General features: G+C 41.5%; 1 protein-coding gene across 2 annotated transcripts in view; it reads right to left on the bottom strand.

The window, feature by feature from the left end:
* TCEA1 (transcription elongation factor A1) overlaps nucleotides 1-16,712 on the bottom strand; it is a 58,845-nt gene extending 42,133 nt beyond the window's left edge. For both annotated transcript variants that reach the window (XM_030937675.1, XM_010388003.2), the window contains exons 1-2: nucleotides 16,256-16,712; nucleotides 4,342-4,404 (exon numbers count right to left, since the gene is read on the bottom strand). In XM_030937675.1, the coding sequence (XP_030793535.1) occupies nucleotides 4,342-4,404; nucleotides 16,256-16,318 (126 nt within the window). In that variant the 5' untranslated portion in view covers nucleotides 16,319-16,712. The remainder of the gene's footprint in view (nucleotides 1-4,341; nucleotides 4,405-16,255) is intronic.
* Nucleotides 16,713-17,354: the final 642 nt, after the last annotated feature.

Below are 17,354 nucleotides of genomic sequence, written 5' to 3'. Positions count from 1 at the left end.
CATGTCTTTAACCCTGTTTGCAACTAGCTCTCCTTTATTTTCACTTCTAAATGCCACACTGCTTCCACATACTGTTTCCTCTGCTGAAATACCTTTCCCGGTCTATCTGCTGAGGGAGAACCTAGTCATCTTTTGAGACGTGATTTCAGCTTTATCACCTACATAATGGCATTCTGCACCTCGCAGATTATGTACTTAGACTGACAAGTAAACTTCTTTGTGCTTCTTCCGACCATTCTTTCCCCCAGATGAACACTGTATGGACTTTTCTTTGGGTACCTACATCTTAGTTTACATGTCAGTTTTCCTCTACTAGAATTTAAGCTCAATGAGGGGGGAAAGGCCTGATCTTATTCATTTTTATAAATCCAGCACAATTCTTAATCATAGTAAAACTCAAATGTTTGTTATATAAATACATAGGCTTTCCAAAGAAGGAAACCCAGGAAAAAATTAGAGATGGTCATAAATATTAACCCTATCCAACCTCCATACTCTCTATAACTCTACAAGTACCTATTAAATAAACATTGGGATTACTATGTTGTTTTTGATGTGGATTTCCCCACATAGGTCTGTTGGGATAAAGTTATGCCTCGGTAAGGGCCTATCTCAAAGGAAAGTTTATTCTTAGAGTTGACTTGCAAGAGAAGTTGCAAGTCAGGAACCTGAACTCAGAAGGTAGGACTTCATGACTTACTTCCTTTCTCTTCCTGGGGTCTAGAGATAGAGGAGGAGCTCTTTTTTTCTTTTTTTTTAATACAGAGTCTTGCTCTGTTACCCAGGCTGGAGTGCAGTGGTGCAATCTCAGCTCACTGCAACCTCCGCCTCCTGGGTTCAAGCGATTCTCCTGCCTCAGCCTCCCAAGTAGCTGAGATTATTATAGGCACATGCCACCATGCCTGGCTCATTTTTTTGTATTTTTAGTAGAGATGGGGTTTCACCGTGTTGGCCAGGCTGGTCTCAAACTCCTGAGCTCGAGTGATCCACCCACCTCCAGCTTCCAAAGTGCTGGAATTACAGGCATGAGCCACTGGGCCAGCCTAGAGGAAGAGTTCTTAACCCTTTTTTTGCACCATGGATCCTTCTGGCAGTCTGGTGAAGCATATGGACCCCTTCTCAGAATCCGTTAAAAATAGATTAAATAAAATACATAGGATTACAAAGCAAACCAATTATGTAATATACAATTACAAAATATTTTTAAATCTAAGACAGTAATGTACAAGCTCCCTTATTTGTATGTGTGTGTGTGTGTGTGTGTGTGTGTGTGTGTGTGTGTGTGTTTTTCTTTTTTATCAAGACAGTCTTGCTATGTTGCCCAGGCTGGTCTTGAACTGCTGGGCTCAAGCAATCCTCCAGCCTCGATCTCCCAAAGCATTGGGATTACAGGTGTGAGCCACTGTGCCAAGCCCTTCCTTATTAAAACATTAAGTAAGACCTAACATAAGGTATAACAGCAATAACAACAAGCAATTTCAATACTTTTACAATATAAGTAAACTGAAGTTAAAACATTTGTGAATTATTTTAGTTTCAGTCATAAATACTGGTAATACAACTGTGATTTAGTGTTTTCACAAATGAAAGAAATGTTCAATTTCAGTTAGCCATTAATGAAAATAAATGTGACTTTTTTTCTCAATCATGTTCACACACCCCCGCCACCTTTCCCTAAATTCTGAATATAATAGAAATATCAAAGAAAGCACTTGTGGATAATAAAAAACATCAACCAGAAAATAACGATATTCATTACTGGCTAGATTAAGTTTCCTTTTTAACACTCTGACTTTTGTCAAAGTTTTATTTTTATGTTTCAGTCTTGATGGAAAATTAAAATACACTCATGCCTGTAACCCCCGCACTTCAGGAGGCCAAGGCTGGTGGATCACCTGAGGTCAGGAGTTTGAGACTAGTCTGGCCAACATGGTGAAACCCCGTCTCTAATACAAATACAAATATTAGCTGGGCGTGGTGACAGGTGCCTGTAATCCCAGCTACTGGGGAGGCTAAGGCAAGAGAATCACTTGAATCCGGAAGGCTGAGGTCGCAGGTCACACCACTGCACTCCAGCCTGGGTCACAGAGTGAAACTGTGTCTCAAAAAAAAAAAAAAAAGAAAGAAAGAAAGAAAGCTTCTGCACAGCAAAGGAAACAACAGGGTAAAGAGACAATCTGCTGAACAGGAGAAAATATTTGCAAACTATTCATGTGAAAAGGGACTGATACCAACAATAAACAAAGAAGTCAAACAATTTAACAACAACCAAAAAACAAATAATCCCATTAAAAAGTGGGCAAAATGCTGGCCGCAGTGGCTCATGCCTGTAATCCCAGTACTTTGGGAGACCAAGGCTGGAGAGGACTGCTTGAGCCCAGGAGTTCAAGACCAACAAAGGGAGAACCCCGTCTCTAAAAAAAATTTTTTTTAATTTAGCCAAGCGTGGTAGCATGCTCCTGTAGTCCCCAGTTACCTGGGGGTAAGGGATGGGAGGGTGCTGAAGTGGGAGGATCACTTGAGCCCAGGAGGTGGAAGGCTGCAGTCAGTCATGATTATCTGGGCAACAGAGAGAGACTCTATCTTAAAAAAAAAAAAGGGGGGGGGGCAAAGAACACGAATAGATATTTCTCAAAATAAGACAAACAAGTGGCCAACAGGTATAAGAAAAAATGTTCAACATCACTAATCACTGGAGAAATGCAAATCAAAACCACGATGAGATACCATCTTCCCCCAGTCAGAATGGCTATTATTTTATTTTTGTTTATTTATTTATATATTTTTTGAGACAGTCTCACTTTGTGGCCTGGGCTGAAGTGCAGTGGCACAATCTCAGCTCACTGCAACCTCCACTTCCTGGGTTCAATTGATTCTCATGCCTCAGCCTCCTGAGTAGCTGGAACTACAGGAATGCACCACCACACCTGGCTAATTTTTGTATTTTTAGTAGTAACGGTGTTTTACCATGTTGGCCAGGCTGGTCTTGAACTCCCGGCCTCAGGTGATCCGCCCACCTCAGCCTCCCAAAGTGGTGGGATTACAGGCGTGAGCGCCTGGCCCAGAATGGCTATTATTAAAAAGACAAAAAAACAACAGATGCTGGTGAAGATGCAGAAAAAAGGGAACTCATACACTGTTAATGGGAATGTAAATTAGCACAGCCACTATATAAAACAGTAAGGAGATTTCTCAAGAACTAAAAATTGAAGTACCATATGATCCAGCAATCCCAATACTGAATATTTATCCAAAGAAAATCAGTTTAACAAAGGGGTATCTGCACCCCCCATGTTTACTACAGCACTATTCACAATAGCCAAGATACGGAATCAATGTAAGTGCCCATCAATGAATAACTGGATAAAGAAAATGTAGTGTATATACACAATGAAATACTATCAGTTATAAAAAAGAATGAAATCATGTATTTGCAGTAACATGGATGGAACTGGAGTTATGTTAAGTGAAATAAGCCAGGCAGAGAAAGACAAGTATCACATGTTCTCACTCCTATGTGAGAGCTAAACAGTGGACCTCACAAAGATAGAAAGCAGAGTGCTGGATACCAGAGACTGGGAAGGGTGCATAAGTGAGGCAAGGGAATGAAGACAGGTTTGTTCATGGGTACAAACACATAGTTAGATAGAAGGAATAAGTTCTAAGGTTCCACAGCAGAGTAGGGTCACCATAGTTAATAAAGCATTATACATTTCAAAATAGCTAGAAGAGAGGGCTTAAAATGCTCCCAACACAGAGAAATGATAAATACTGAAGGTGAGGGATACCCTACATAACCTGACTTCATCATTATACATTCTATGCATGTAACCAAATATTACATATACCCCATAAACATGTATAAATGTTATCAATAAAGAATAAGACTTCAGTAATGAATCTGTGTAATGTCTACTAGACATCAACTGCGTACATGCTTGACTGGTGCTGAAAAAAAAAAAGGGAGAGGAATGACACCTTGCCATCCTCACCCTGAAGCTAGCTTCATGCTGGCAGCAGCTATCAGTAATAGATCAAGAAAGGGAAATCTTAGGAGACCAAATCAGGGCCAAGAATCCAACTTCCTCTCACAGTGAAATTTCACTGCTACTGTCAACTTTAGAGATTCAGGTTTTATTCTTCTTAAGAAAGGCAACATTGCTCTATAATGACAACTTAGTAGATTACTGATTTACATTGCCATCTGTAAAAAAAAAAATAGCAGTTAATAATGGTTTACACCATTACCAAGACAGTACAAAAACACATTGGGACTGAAAATGTTTCAGTATTTTATGACGACTACCTATTAAAAAAACTGTGATGCATAAAAGCACATACCTGCAATAATTCCAGGGTCATAGGAATATTCTTAAGCTCCTTTAGCAAATCCAATGCTCCAGCCTACAAAATAAAATAATTTCATATTGAATTCCCAAGATGGTAAAACAGTGACTAGCCAGAAATAAGGTTCATGGGAGAATCACAGAAAACACCTAAAGAGGAATAAAATCAGATAAGGAGCAACAGCACCAGCCATAGGTTGTAGCCAAATATTCCAACTTGATACTAATTCAATCTATCATATTTCATCTAAGCGAATACAATCACATTCTATTTCATTTAGTCTAATATTTACTTAATGTACTATATCTGGATAAATCACATCTTTATATACCATCAATAAAGAAAAAACTATTAAGCTATGATACAGTGTTTTATTATAACTTTTTTCTTTTTTTTTTTTTGAGACAGAGTTTCACTCTGTCACCCAGGCTGGAGTGCGGTGGTATGATCTCGGCTGGCTGCAACCTCTCCCTCCCCTCCTGGGTTCAAGCGATTCTCCTGCCTCAGTTTCCAGAGTAGGTGAGATTACAGGCATGCGCCACCATGCCAGGCTAATTTTTGTATTTTTAGTAGAGATGGGGGCCAAACTGGTCTCAAACTTCTGATCTCAGGTGATCTGCTTGCCTCGGCCTCCCAAAGTGCTGGGATTACAGGCATGAGCCACCATGCCTGGCATTATAACTTCTTTTTACTTTTGCTTATTGAGAGAATTATTTTAGAGTTGAAGTTTTTACCACGTCACCTTTTACATATGTAAAAATATACATGTAAGTAAAACAAAATTGGCTAAGGTGTTACTAAAAGTACTTAACATTCAGAACTTTTTGACTCAGATTCAACAGTATCTGTTTTTACCCCACAAAGAGCTGTTTAAGAACACAAGTGACAAAGCATTTCATAGAAGAATCCACAAAAAAGCTAATGCCGTGAGCTCTCGGGCTGGCTTTGTAATAGTGTGCACAGCCGCTTTTCACCTCCAGTGCTCTTCACAGTCATTTAGGTTCCTCAGGATTCAAAGAGTACTTCACTAATCTCTCAGATTTCCTTCCAAGCCAGTGACACTCATTCCACAAGTTTTGATGCTAGGTTTAGCATTCTGCCTGTGAAAGAACACCACAATGGCCATCTGGCCAATGATATGTATACTTATCCTGCTTTCTAAAATGTTAAAGTATGAAAACAGGCATCCTACAAATCAATGAAATACAGGCTATCCCCCCCAAAAAAACAGAAAGAAACATAGCATGTCCCTCATTAAACATGCCAAAGGGAAAAGCGAGCAAAGACTCTCATAGTATCACTTCATTTCTTAAATATAAAATCAAGTAAAGGCTTCTAGTCATGTAATTTTTCATTTAAAGGTGACAGACATAAGGCTTGGCCTTTGAGAATAAAACCATTCTGGTAACAAAGAGTTACATCATTTTAATTTAACCCAACACCTCATAAATAAAAATTTAAGTTCAATAGAAATTATGACATGTTATTATAAATAATGTTTTAATTATTTGCTGTTTAAAGATCTCTCCTGATCTTAAAATTTTTTTAATTCTATAAATTCTTCCTATTTAGAGTCATCTAGAAACAGTAAAACATTGAAGTTGTTGGAAAAGAAATCTAACACTGACTTAAAACATATTATTAAACAAGAATTTCTACAGGCATGACATTTTTGTGGGTAAATGAAGTCTTCAATCCCTTATCTGCAAATTCCCAGACCAAAAACCTTTGAAAAGCAAAAGATTTCTAGATTTCTCATAGGTAAACTCATGTGGCAGCTAAACCTAATCACAACACATGTAAAGCTATTTGTGTTCTATTTACGCCATGTAATGTGAATATTACAACTGACTATAGAAATGTTAAGGCCGGGCAGGGTGGCTCACATCTGTAATCCCAACACTTTGGGAGGCCAACGTGGGTGGATCACGAGGTCAGGAGTTCAAGACCAGCCTAACTAAGACGGTGAAATCCCATCTCTACTAAAAATACAAAAATTAGCCGGGTGTGGTAGCAGGTGCCTGTAATCCCAGCTACTCAGGAGACTGAGGCAGAGAACTGCTTGAACCCAGGAGGTGGAGGCTGCAGTGAGCTGAGATCTTGCCACTGCACTCCAGACTAGGCAACAGAGTGAGACTCCATCTCAAAAAAAAAAAAAAAGAAATGTTAATGTCTGGTTGCTGAAGTGCCCAAATCCTGCTGGGGGTATTATGTAATATATGATGTATGCACTAAATTATCTTTATAAAATCTGGAATTACCAAATATATCAGACCCTAAGGGTTTTGATTAACACACTGTAGAAGTCTGGGCAATACAGCATGACCCCCCATCTACAAAAAATAAAAATAAAAAATTAACTGGCTACAATGACCGTAGTCCTAGCTACTCCAGAAGCTGAGGCGGGAGGACTGCTAGAGACCAGAAGCTTGAGATTACATGAACCATGATCATGCCACTGCAGTCCAGCCCATGCGGACAGAGTGAGACTCCATGTCTAAAAGAAAAATTAAAAAACAAACAACAACAACAACAACAACAACAACAAACAGATTGTGGGCCTGTATTCTCTACCATTGACATTTTTCTTCTATCCATATTTCCAGGATTTCTGATCCACTTCTGACCAAGAATCACTTAATAAGGATAAAGAATCACACGTCTAGAAGTTCCTTAAAAAGCAGGATTTCCTAAGTATTAAGTTGATTCTTCTAACATATCAGCAACGAGACATACAGTTTAAATTGTTTTCCAAGTAGAGGCAATATATTTGCATTAATTTTGTTACTTTCCCTTTCTACTCAGCTTTCTGGTAAGGCCATGGTTGGAAGAAAAAGCTAAAAGTAACACTCATGGAATAAAACTATGACCTTTCTGAAAATTGTACTGGGTTCCAACCAATTCAAGTAAATATTTCACTGAAGGGTCTTTAAGAAATAACTATGGGCTGGTCGCGGTGGCTCATGCCTGTACTTACAGCACTTTGGGAGGCCGAGGCGGGCAGATCAACCTGAGCTCAGGAGCTCGAGACCAGCCTGGCCAACATGGTGAAACCCCATCTCTACTAAAAATACAAAAATTAGCCAGGTGTGGTGGCAGACGCCTGGAATACCCCAGCTACTCAGGAGGCTGAGGCAGGAGAATCACTTGAACCCAGGATGTAGAGGTTGCAGTGAGCCGAGATTGTGCCACTGCACTCCAGCCTGGATGACAGAGCAAAACTCCATCTCAAAAAAAAAAAAAAAAAAAAAAGTCAAAAAGAAATAACTATGATGACGGGAACGAGTGAAACGCAAAACAGATAATCATACATTAATTCGGTGACAACAAACTTTGAGTATTACTACGTGCTTCGCATTGTTAAATACTTCACATAGATTTAATTCCACCTTCACTATAAACCCTATAGAAGCAAGTATCTATTATCTCCATTTTACAGATGAGGAAATATGTCAAGAAACTTGCACAAGGTCCTATGATTACTAACTAGAAAAGGTAAGATCTACTCTAGTAATGTCAAATGTAACAAGCTCTACTGTGCTGGGGATACAGCAGTGAGCAAGACTGAAACCCTTTCTGACATCAGGGAATTTTAAAACAAACAAATCTTTGATAATCTATTTCAAACCCTTAATTATACATAAAAAAGAAACTTAAACCCAGAAAAGGAAAGTGACTTGCTCAAGGTCATACTGATGGGTAGTAAGGACATGAACTAGTCGCCTGACCCTTATATTGCTGCCCTTTCCCCACCAGTGCACTCCTTTGTGAACTCAGGTAACTAGTACCATCAAACAAGAAGCCGTATTTTAGCCTTCCCCAAGCATCGCCTACATGTGAAGTCTAGGCCAGGCACAATGACTCAGCCTATAATCCCAGCACTCTGGGAGTCCTAAGGCAGGAGGATCACTTGAGCCCAGGAGTTCGAGACCAGCCTGGATAATAGACTGAGATCCCACCTCTGTTAAAAGAAAAGAAAAGAATACATGTCAAGTCTATGAGACTGTAGCATCTCCTATAGATGATGCAAGAGAAAGAAAGACTCTTCTTTAATTTCCAGAGCTAAATTTAGTTCACACTACTGGCTGAAAGATAAACTACAGCTATCACACTATTTTATTACATTGTTGGTGCTCCTATCTGATAACAGAAAAAAAAGTGATTTTATAAACCATGATACTCAAAAACTTGTACTATGTGCTAGGTATACTCAAGACCATGTAGGATACAAACATCCCTCTCCTCAAGAAGATGTAAAAAGGAGGGAATAATGGGGATTTACAGTTAGGAATATTGTGTACATATATGACAGATTTAGATTCAAATCCATGCTCTGACATTTGCTAACTACAAGATCTTGGTAATGTTAGTTGTTCTTTTCAAGCTTCAGTTTCTTTATATGTAGGTGACCATAATACACCAACCTTGAAGAGTAGTTAAAACAGTCAAATGAGGCAACATTACACAGATGAAGTATCAAAATAGAGAGTCTGACACATAGGATGCTTGATGAGGAGTACAAATATATACAAATAATTACTTATATCTACCATAACAATAATCTCCAAGGGTCATAAGCCGGCATTTTCAGTGAGCATATTTAAGCTCAATCAAGTAAAACAGTTACTTCTTCTATAATAATGTCTTCTTCATAGGCATTATAAGATTTCAAGGTTTAAAAATTAAGATACTATCTTTTTTTTTTTTAGACAGAGTCTCACTGTGTCACCCAGGTTGGAGTGCAGTGGCGTGATCTCAGCTTGCTGCAACCTCTACCTCCTGGGTTCAAGCGATCATCCTGCCTCAGCCTCCCAAGTAGCTGGGACTACAGGCACCCGCCACCACACCCGGTTAATTTTTGTATTTTTAATAGAGATGGGGTTTCACTAAGTTAGCCAGGCTGGTCTTGAGCTCCTGACCTCGTGATCTGCTCACCTCAGCCTCCTAAAGTGCTGGGATTACAGGCGTGACCCACCATGCCTGGCCCATTATCTATTTTCTTAAACAATGAATTATAGATATTTGAGTTATAGCTCGGTAACATCACTATAAAGCCAGGACTTATATTACTATGTCATCTCAAATTTGCAGTTAAACTACACCAAAAGCACAAGCAACAAAAGAAAAAAATATATATAAATTCATCTTCATCAAAATTAGAATCTTTTATACTTCAAAGGCCACAACCAAGAGTGGACAGACAACCCACAGAATGGGAGACAGTATCTGCATATCTAACAAGGGTCTAGTATTCAGAATATAAAGAACTCTTACAACTCAATAATAAAAAGATAACCCAATTTAAAAATGGGCAAAGCCATTGTGTACTCCAGCCTGGGCAACATAGCCAGATCTTGCTCTTTTTTTAAAAATGGACAAAGGATCTGAGCAGACATTTATTTCTCCAGAGAAGATATGCAAATGGCCACGAAGCAATGAAAAGATGCTCAACATTGTTAATCACAAGGGACATGCAAATCAAACCCACAATGAAATACCACTTTACACCCACTAGGAAAGCTATAATCAAGACAAATGATATTGGTGAAAATGAGGTGAAACTGGAATCCTCACACACTGCTAGTTGGAATGTAAAATGGTGCAGACACATTGGAAAGGTCTGGCAGTTCCTCAAAAGGTTAAACATAGTTACTATATGACCCGGTAATTATTCTCCGAGGTATACACCCAACAGAAATGAAAACATATGTCTACACAAACACTTATACAGGAATGTTTTTAGCAGTATTGTTCACAACAGCCAAAAAGCTGAAACAGCCCAAATGTCCACCAAATGATGAATGAATGAGCAAGCTGTGGTCGTGTGCAGTGGCTCACACCTGTAATCCCAGTACTTTGGAAGGCCGAAGCGGGCAGATCACCTGAGATCAGGAATTCTAGACCAGCCTGGCCAACATGGTGAAACCCTGTCTCTATTAAAAATACAAAAATCAGGCTGGGCAGGGTAGCTGATACATGTAATCCCAGCACTTTGGGAGGCCGAGGCAGGCGGATCACAAGGTCAGGGGTTCGAGACCGGCTTGACCAATATGGTGAAACCCCATTTCCACTAAAAATACAAAAATTAGCCGAGCGTGGTGGTGTGCGCCTGTAGTCCCAGCTACTCAGGAGGCTGAGGCAGGAGGATCGCCTGAACCCGGGAAGTGGACGTTGCAGTGAGCTGAGATTGCACCACTGCACTCCAGCCTGGGCAACAGAACGAGGCCCCATCTCCGAAAAAAAAAAACAAAAATTAGGCGAGGTGGCAAGCACCTGTAATCCCAGCTACTTGGGAGGCTGAGGCAGGAGATCATTTGAACCTAGAGCGGGAGGTTGCAGTGAGCCAAGAGGGTGCCACTGCACTCCAGCCTGGGCGACAGAGTGACACTCCATCTCCAAAAAAAAAAAAAAAAGTGTGGTACTGTGTATCTACCAGTACAGTGGAGTACTTTTCAGCAATAAAAAGTAATAAAATACTGGTGCATAATATAACATGAACTGACCTTTAAAAGACTATACTAAGACTGGGCGCAGTGGCTCACACCTCTAATCCCAGCACTTTGGGAGGGTGAGGCGGGTGGATCACCTGAGGTCAGGAGTTTGAGACCAGTCTGACCAATATGGTGAAACCCTGTCTCTACTAAAAATACAAACATTACCTGGGCATGGTGGCTTGCACCTGTAGTCCCAGTTACTCGGGAGGCTGAGACAGGAGAACTGCTTGAACCTGGGAGGCAAAGGTTGCAGTGAGCCAAGCCGCGCTGCGCCACTGCACTCCAGCCTGAGCAACAGAGCGAGATGACACTCTGTCCCAAAAAAAAAAAAGACTACGCTAAGCAAAAGAGGCCAGTTACAAAAGACCACATACTGTATAATTTCACTGAGAGAAAATTTCCAGCTTTGGCAAACACACAGAGACAGGAAGTATATTCGTGGCTGTCAGAGGAGTTTTTGAGAAATTGGTGGGGGCACATGCGGGCTGAATGAGGAGTGACTGCTTAATAGGTACAGGGTTCCTTTTCACAGTGATGAAAACGTTCTAAAATTATACAGTAGTAATAGTTGCACAAGCCTGTAAATACACTAAAAGCCACTGAATTAAGAGTTGACCCTCAAATAACATGGGTTTAAACTGCACAGATTCACTTAAGAATTTTCTTTCACCTCTGCCACCCTAGATCACAAAACCAACTCTTCCTTTCTCCTCAGCCTATTCAATGTGAAGAGAAGTAGAATGAAGACCTCTATGACAATCCATTTCCACTTCATCAACAGTAAACATATTTTCTCTCCTTCATGGTTTTATTTTCTTTTCCTTTTTTTTTTTTGAGACGTTGTCTCCCTCTTTCGCCCAGGCTGAGTGCCTATAATCCCAACACTTTGGGAGGCCAAGGCAGGCGGATCACTTGAGTCCAGGAGTTCTAGACCAGCCTGGGCAATATGGTGAAACTCCATCTCTACAAAAAATACCCAAAAAAGGCTGGGCTCAGTGGCTCACGCCTGTAATCCCAGCAATTTGGGAGGCTGAGGCAGGTGGATCACTTGAGATCAGGATGTTGAGACTAGCCTGAGAAAAATGGCAAAATCCCATCTCTACTAAAAATACAAAATTAGTTGGGTGTGGTGGCACACACTTGTAGTCCCAGCTACTCAGGAAGCTGAGGTGGGAGAGCTGCTTAAACCCAGGAGGCAGAGGTTGCAGTGAGCCAAGATCATGCCACCACACTCCAGCCTGAGTGACATGACAGAATGAGTTATACAACTACAAAAGTTATACTACTTGACCGCATGCAGGTAGGGAGGGGGGATGGTGTGAGCACCACAACCCCTGCATTGTTCAAGAGTCAACTACACTTTAAGAGTGAATTTAATTCTATTTCTTAATAAAGCTGTTATTAAAAATTGTGTAGTCATTCTAAATTTTGACTTATGCTAATTAATCTAACTGGTATAGATATGAAAGTTTTGTTGCAGTTGCTGTTTTAACCCAGGTACTTGGAAATGTAAATAAATATTTCAGGTATCCCAGCTCCTAAGAAATTCTAACATCTAATTTCAATTTCTCTCCCTGCAATTTAATTCCACTCAACCTTGAGCCTTGAATTAAATAAATAAATAAACCTCAACACTACCCACAAAATCTCTCCATGAACTTCGAAACTTTATGTCCTTGCCTCAATCCTCCTTCTATAATCTAAATGAATCCTTTACAAAGAAAGGCAACCTCAGATTGTTTTTTAGGCCTTACTATATCCTTTAGGTCCACAATCCTACACTAGAAGCATTTTATATTCACTTAATCCTTACTAAATTATCTCCAGTTTACCACGACGAAAAACATTTTAGTGACGACAAAGAACTTGCCTAAAATCACACAGCTACAGTTCAGAAAAGCCAGGATTTGAACACACATTAGGAGTCAGACTTGGTTACCGACATCAAATCAAAGTGACGAGACAAAAGCTCAAGCAGAAAACAGCTAATACCTAAAAATTTTGAACTACTTTCTGTAGTTCACTATGGCTTGGTCATGTGCACTTGAGATCAAGTACACATGTGGGACAACATCTTGGGTAGAACTAGGGTTAGGATATTGATCTAGGTATCTAGGGAAACACACCTGCCCCAAAACAGCAAGTTCACATTCTTATTTGCTGATTTTATATTCACTTAATTGTATCCATGCATGGTTCAAAAACAGATGTGAGGGTCTTCTAGAGAGACACTGTAGCTTAACAGAGTAGTACTAGTTTTGGAGCAAAACAGATTCAGATTCACATCTTCACTTGGCCACTTACTAGCTATTTGGCTTAAGACAATTCACTTAACTTTTCTAAATACTTAGCATCCTCATTTTCAGAATGAGGATAATACTCATCTTGCAAAGTTGCCTGAGGAATAAATGGAATAAGGTGGGTAAGTATTTAGCAGGACACCTGGCTCAGAGTAATAGCTCAATAAATGGTAAGCTGTTTTTATTTTAGTTAAGTGTGACACCTATGGTTTTAGTAAAACAAAATTATTCAGGTAAAGCAGCAGCATGTTAAAATATTTTTTTAAAATTATATCTAAATTTGCACTTAAATTTGTCAATTCTAATGACTATTACTCTTCAAACTTAACTTTTTCAGGTTGGGCGCAGTGGCTCACATCTGTAATCCTAGCACTCTGGGAGGCCAGGGCGGGCAGATCACCTGAGGTCAGGAGTTCGAGACCAGCCTGGCCAATATGCTGAAATCCCATCTCTACTAAAAATACAAAAATTAGCCAGGCATGGTGGTGCACACCTGTAGTCCCAGCTACTAGGGAGGCTTGAACTGGGGGGCGAGGTTGCAGTGAGCCAAGATTGCATCACTGCACTCCAGCCTGGGTAACAGAGTGAGACTATCTCAAAAAAAAAAAAAAAAAGAAAAGAAAAGAAAAAGAAAAAAAAGTTAACTTTTTCATAATATAAAACATTTAAAAAGTTGAGAGAAAAATCTGAAAACTACAGAAGAAAAGAGAAACAAATATACCATAATTCTACAACCCCTAAAACACATTCTAATGAATTACTGGACACTTAAAAAGCCATCTGTGGGCCGATGATGTATTTGGGGAAAAGACGAGTGTCATTCTAACCATTTCTCTTTCTCTGTATTTCATCAGCCTGTTTGAATTTCCAGAGGACAGGCAGGGAAAATGTTGGGGAAAACAAAAGTACAAAAGCCAGTCTGTTTTACTTTTCTTTTTGGGAGGCAAGTTTTCATATTGGAAAAGTTTTGAACTACCTGAAAACTTAGATTTGAGAAGAAAACTTAGATTTGAGGATTATTTGTGGAGTTTGTTCTCATTCTCTTCCAGGCTCATTACAAAAGATCTGAAAATTTGTTGACGATTTGAGAACTGCAGATAAATATGAACTTATCCACACTTGCCCACTAAAAAATTACTCATTTTAAGAAACACCTATTAGAAGAAACAAAATCAAGCAAACATCTAAAGCATTAGATGATTAAAGGATACATACTACAGCCTAAGTTGGAGAGAAAATTACCCAACAAATGGCTTTTTTCCCTGGGAGCTTCTACTGTGCAAGTCTGGGGATCTCCAGGCACAGAGAAAAATTTTCCAGTTTAAACAAAATAATGAAAATGTTACAATAATCAGATAACCTACCAAATAACCAGAATTTGAAGTGGGACATGAAGGGCCATATCAATGGGGGAAAAAATAGCACTGGTAATATCTAGAACAGGAAATAAACAGGAAATACTTTAAAAGGCCAACATTTGCAAATACAGATTAACAGGGTATGAAATGAAATACTGGGCAATGCACCTGTTAAAGGAAAAAGGGGAACAGAGGATGTTTGAAGTCTTATGTATTTAGTGCTAGCACTAATTCCTGATCTGGCTGTCATGTGGAAAGCATGCTGTCCTGAAGAAAACCTGGGTCCTGGCTTATTCCAAACTACACAGTAGTTAATTTAAGTAGTAGTACCTAATCTCTCAGTGTCTTAATCTGTAAAATGGATGCCCTTTATGTACTCACAGCTCTGTGTGAATCACAAAATAATTCTGAGCAGATGCTTTTCAACTCCAAAGTGCTGTACAAATCAGAGCATCCCTTTTCTCTTCACATTAGTTTGACATGGAATTTACTTCATAGATGGAAGAAAAATTATTTCGGGTACACTGATGATGAAAATGTGCCGAACGTGGTGAAACAAATTTAGGTGAAGACAATTATAGAAGTTTACCTGAGAGGCCAGGCGCGGTGGCTCACGCCTGTAATCCCAGCACTTTGGGAGGCCAAGGTGGGCGGATCACCTGAGGTCAGGAGTTTGAGACCAGCTGGTTAACATGGTGAAACCCCGTTTCTACTAAAAATACAAAAAATTAGCCAGGCGTGGTGGCACACGTCTGTAATCCCAACTACTCGGGAAGCTAAGGCAGGAGAATCACCTGAACCCGAGAGGCGGAGGTTGCAGTGAGCCAAGATCAAGCCATTGCACTCCAGCTTGGGCAACAAGAGTGAAACTCCGTCTCAAAAAAATAAGTTTAGCTGAGAACAGATGAGTCTGAATCAAGGGACTGAAATCAAGGACTGAATCAAGGGACAAACTGGCAAACTGTAGAAACTAGTCGTATGACGACTTCTTACAAACCACAAAAGGACATGCTCACATAAACATTCATCAGTAACAAGAAAATGTCATCAGTATTAACGGTAAACCACTTAAAAAATACCCAACAATATGATTTGTCCAAATCCCTCTACCAGAATTCTGGTGAATGTGCGTGCTTTAGTCGTAACTCTTCTGTACATTACGACAGGACAAGACCCGCTTTTTATAAAACGTTTAGCAACTCGCCAAGAAGCTGGCACACTTTACCTTTTTAATCGCTAAGCAAACATGCAGCTCAGCTGAGATAACCAGGCGAATGTTCAGCCCTCTTCAAAAATAAGATACAAGAGTTTTACATTTTAGCAGCCTGATGTCTAATACCGATCACAAGCCTCTATTTAATGCTCTTTCTAGATGTTGGCCACGGATCACGGAAGAGTCCATTCTTTCAAATTCTGAGGACTTTCTACGCTTCAATTCCTAAGCTAAATTGCTAAGGTTTTACTACTACGAAAGTTTAAAGTCAACGGAGAGCGTGCCCTAATCCCTAAATCGATTAGGTTTATTACATGGCATCAGCGAGGAGGGACTGGAAATACAAGAACGAGCGGGTCCAATCGCCGGTGGCCGCGGGACCCGACGCCCTGGGCCCGGACACCCTCCCCGGGGACGCGGGCGCCGCGGGCCCGGCTCCCAAACGAGAGGTTGCAGGGGAAGGGGAGGGAGAAGGAGCGGGGGACCCTAGGGCTGGACCGCGGCTCGGCCTCCCTCCTGGCCCGCGCCTCTCGCCGCGCTCACCGCGTTCTTCTTCTGCACCATCTTGTCCATCTTCTTGGCAAAGCGAACCACTTCGTCCTCCATGGCTCCGGCAGGTCTTCTCCGCGCCCAGCCCGCTGGCAAGGGGAAGTGGGCGAAGCTGGAGCGGAGGACACGGCAGGAGCGACCCCCAGCGCGCGGCAAGCCCCACCACCGCAGGCCCGGGCCTAGGCCCCCTTCCTCACAAACCAAGCCCGCGGCGGCGGCGGCGGCTGTGGCGGCGGCAGCAGCTCCTCCTCCCCAGGCAGCGACAATCGAACACCGCGCGCGACATGCAGGCGCTACCAATTGACTGCAGATCGCTGGGAGCGGGCGAGCCCAGGTTCCCGCCAGGCGGGCGTCAGGCTAGTGGGCAGGCGTGGCTTCCATCATGGAAGATGCCAGGTTTTGCTGCGGGTCCACCTCCGGCCCCGCCTCCGCACAGGGCGGGTTTTCGGCCTTCCGTTGCCTCCCGACAGCCCGAAGTTTTAGAACCCGCGGAGGCCCAAGTAGGTCGAAACAGGCGCAGATTCCGAGCAGGGAACTTTGGCAGGTTTTAAAGTCTGTGGGAAGCCAAGCACTTTCTCCATAGGAGACTGCTACAGGGAAAAACGGAACCCGCGTCCCCTAAATTAGGTTACGAAGTTAGTCGTTTTAAGAGTTCCTTTTTTTTGAGACCGAGCTTCGCTCTGTCGCCAGGCTGGAGTGCAGTGGCGCGATCTTGGCTCCCTGCAACCTCCGGCCCCCAGGTTCAAGCGATTCTCCTGCCTTAGCCTCCGGAGTAGCTGGGACTACAGGCACCCGCCACCACGCCCGGCTAATTTTTTGTATTTTTAGTAGAGACAGGGTTTCACCAAGTTGGCCGGGATGGTCTTGATCTCTTGTCCGCCCGCCTCGGGCTCCCAAAGTGCTGGGATTACCGACCTGAGCACTGCGCCTGGCTAAGCGTTCCTTTTTTAAAAAAAAAATCGGCCGGGCGCGGTGGCTCACGCCTGTAATCCCAGCACTTTGGGAGGCCGAGGTGGGTGGATCACCTGAGGTGAGGAGTTTGAGACCAGCCTGACCAACATGGAGAAATACCGTCACTACTAAAAATACAAAA

The sequence above is a fragment of the Rhinopithecus roxellana genome, chromosome 9, assembly GCF_007565055.1.
Source record: "Rhinopithecus roxellana isolate Shanxi Qingling chromosome 9, ASM756505v1, whole genome shotgun sequence".
NCBI classification, from domain to species: Eukaryota; Metazoa; Chordata; class Mammalia; order Primates; family Cercopithecidae; genus Rhinopithecus; species Rhinopithecus roxellana.
This window is presented reverse-complemented; position numbering and strand designations above follow the sequence as displayed.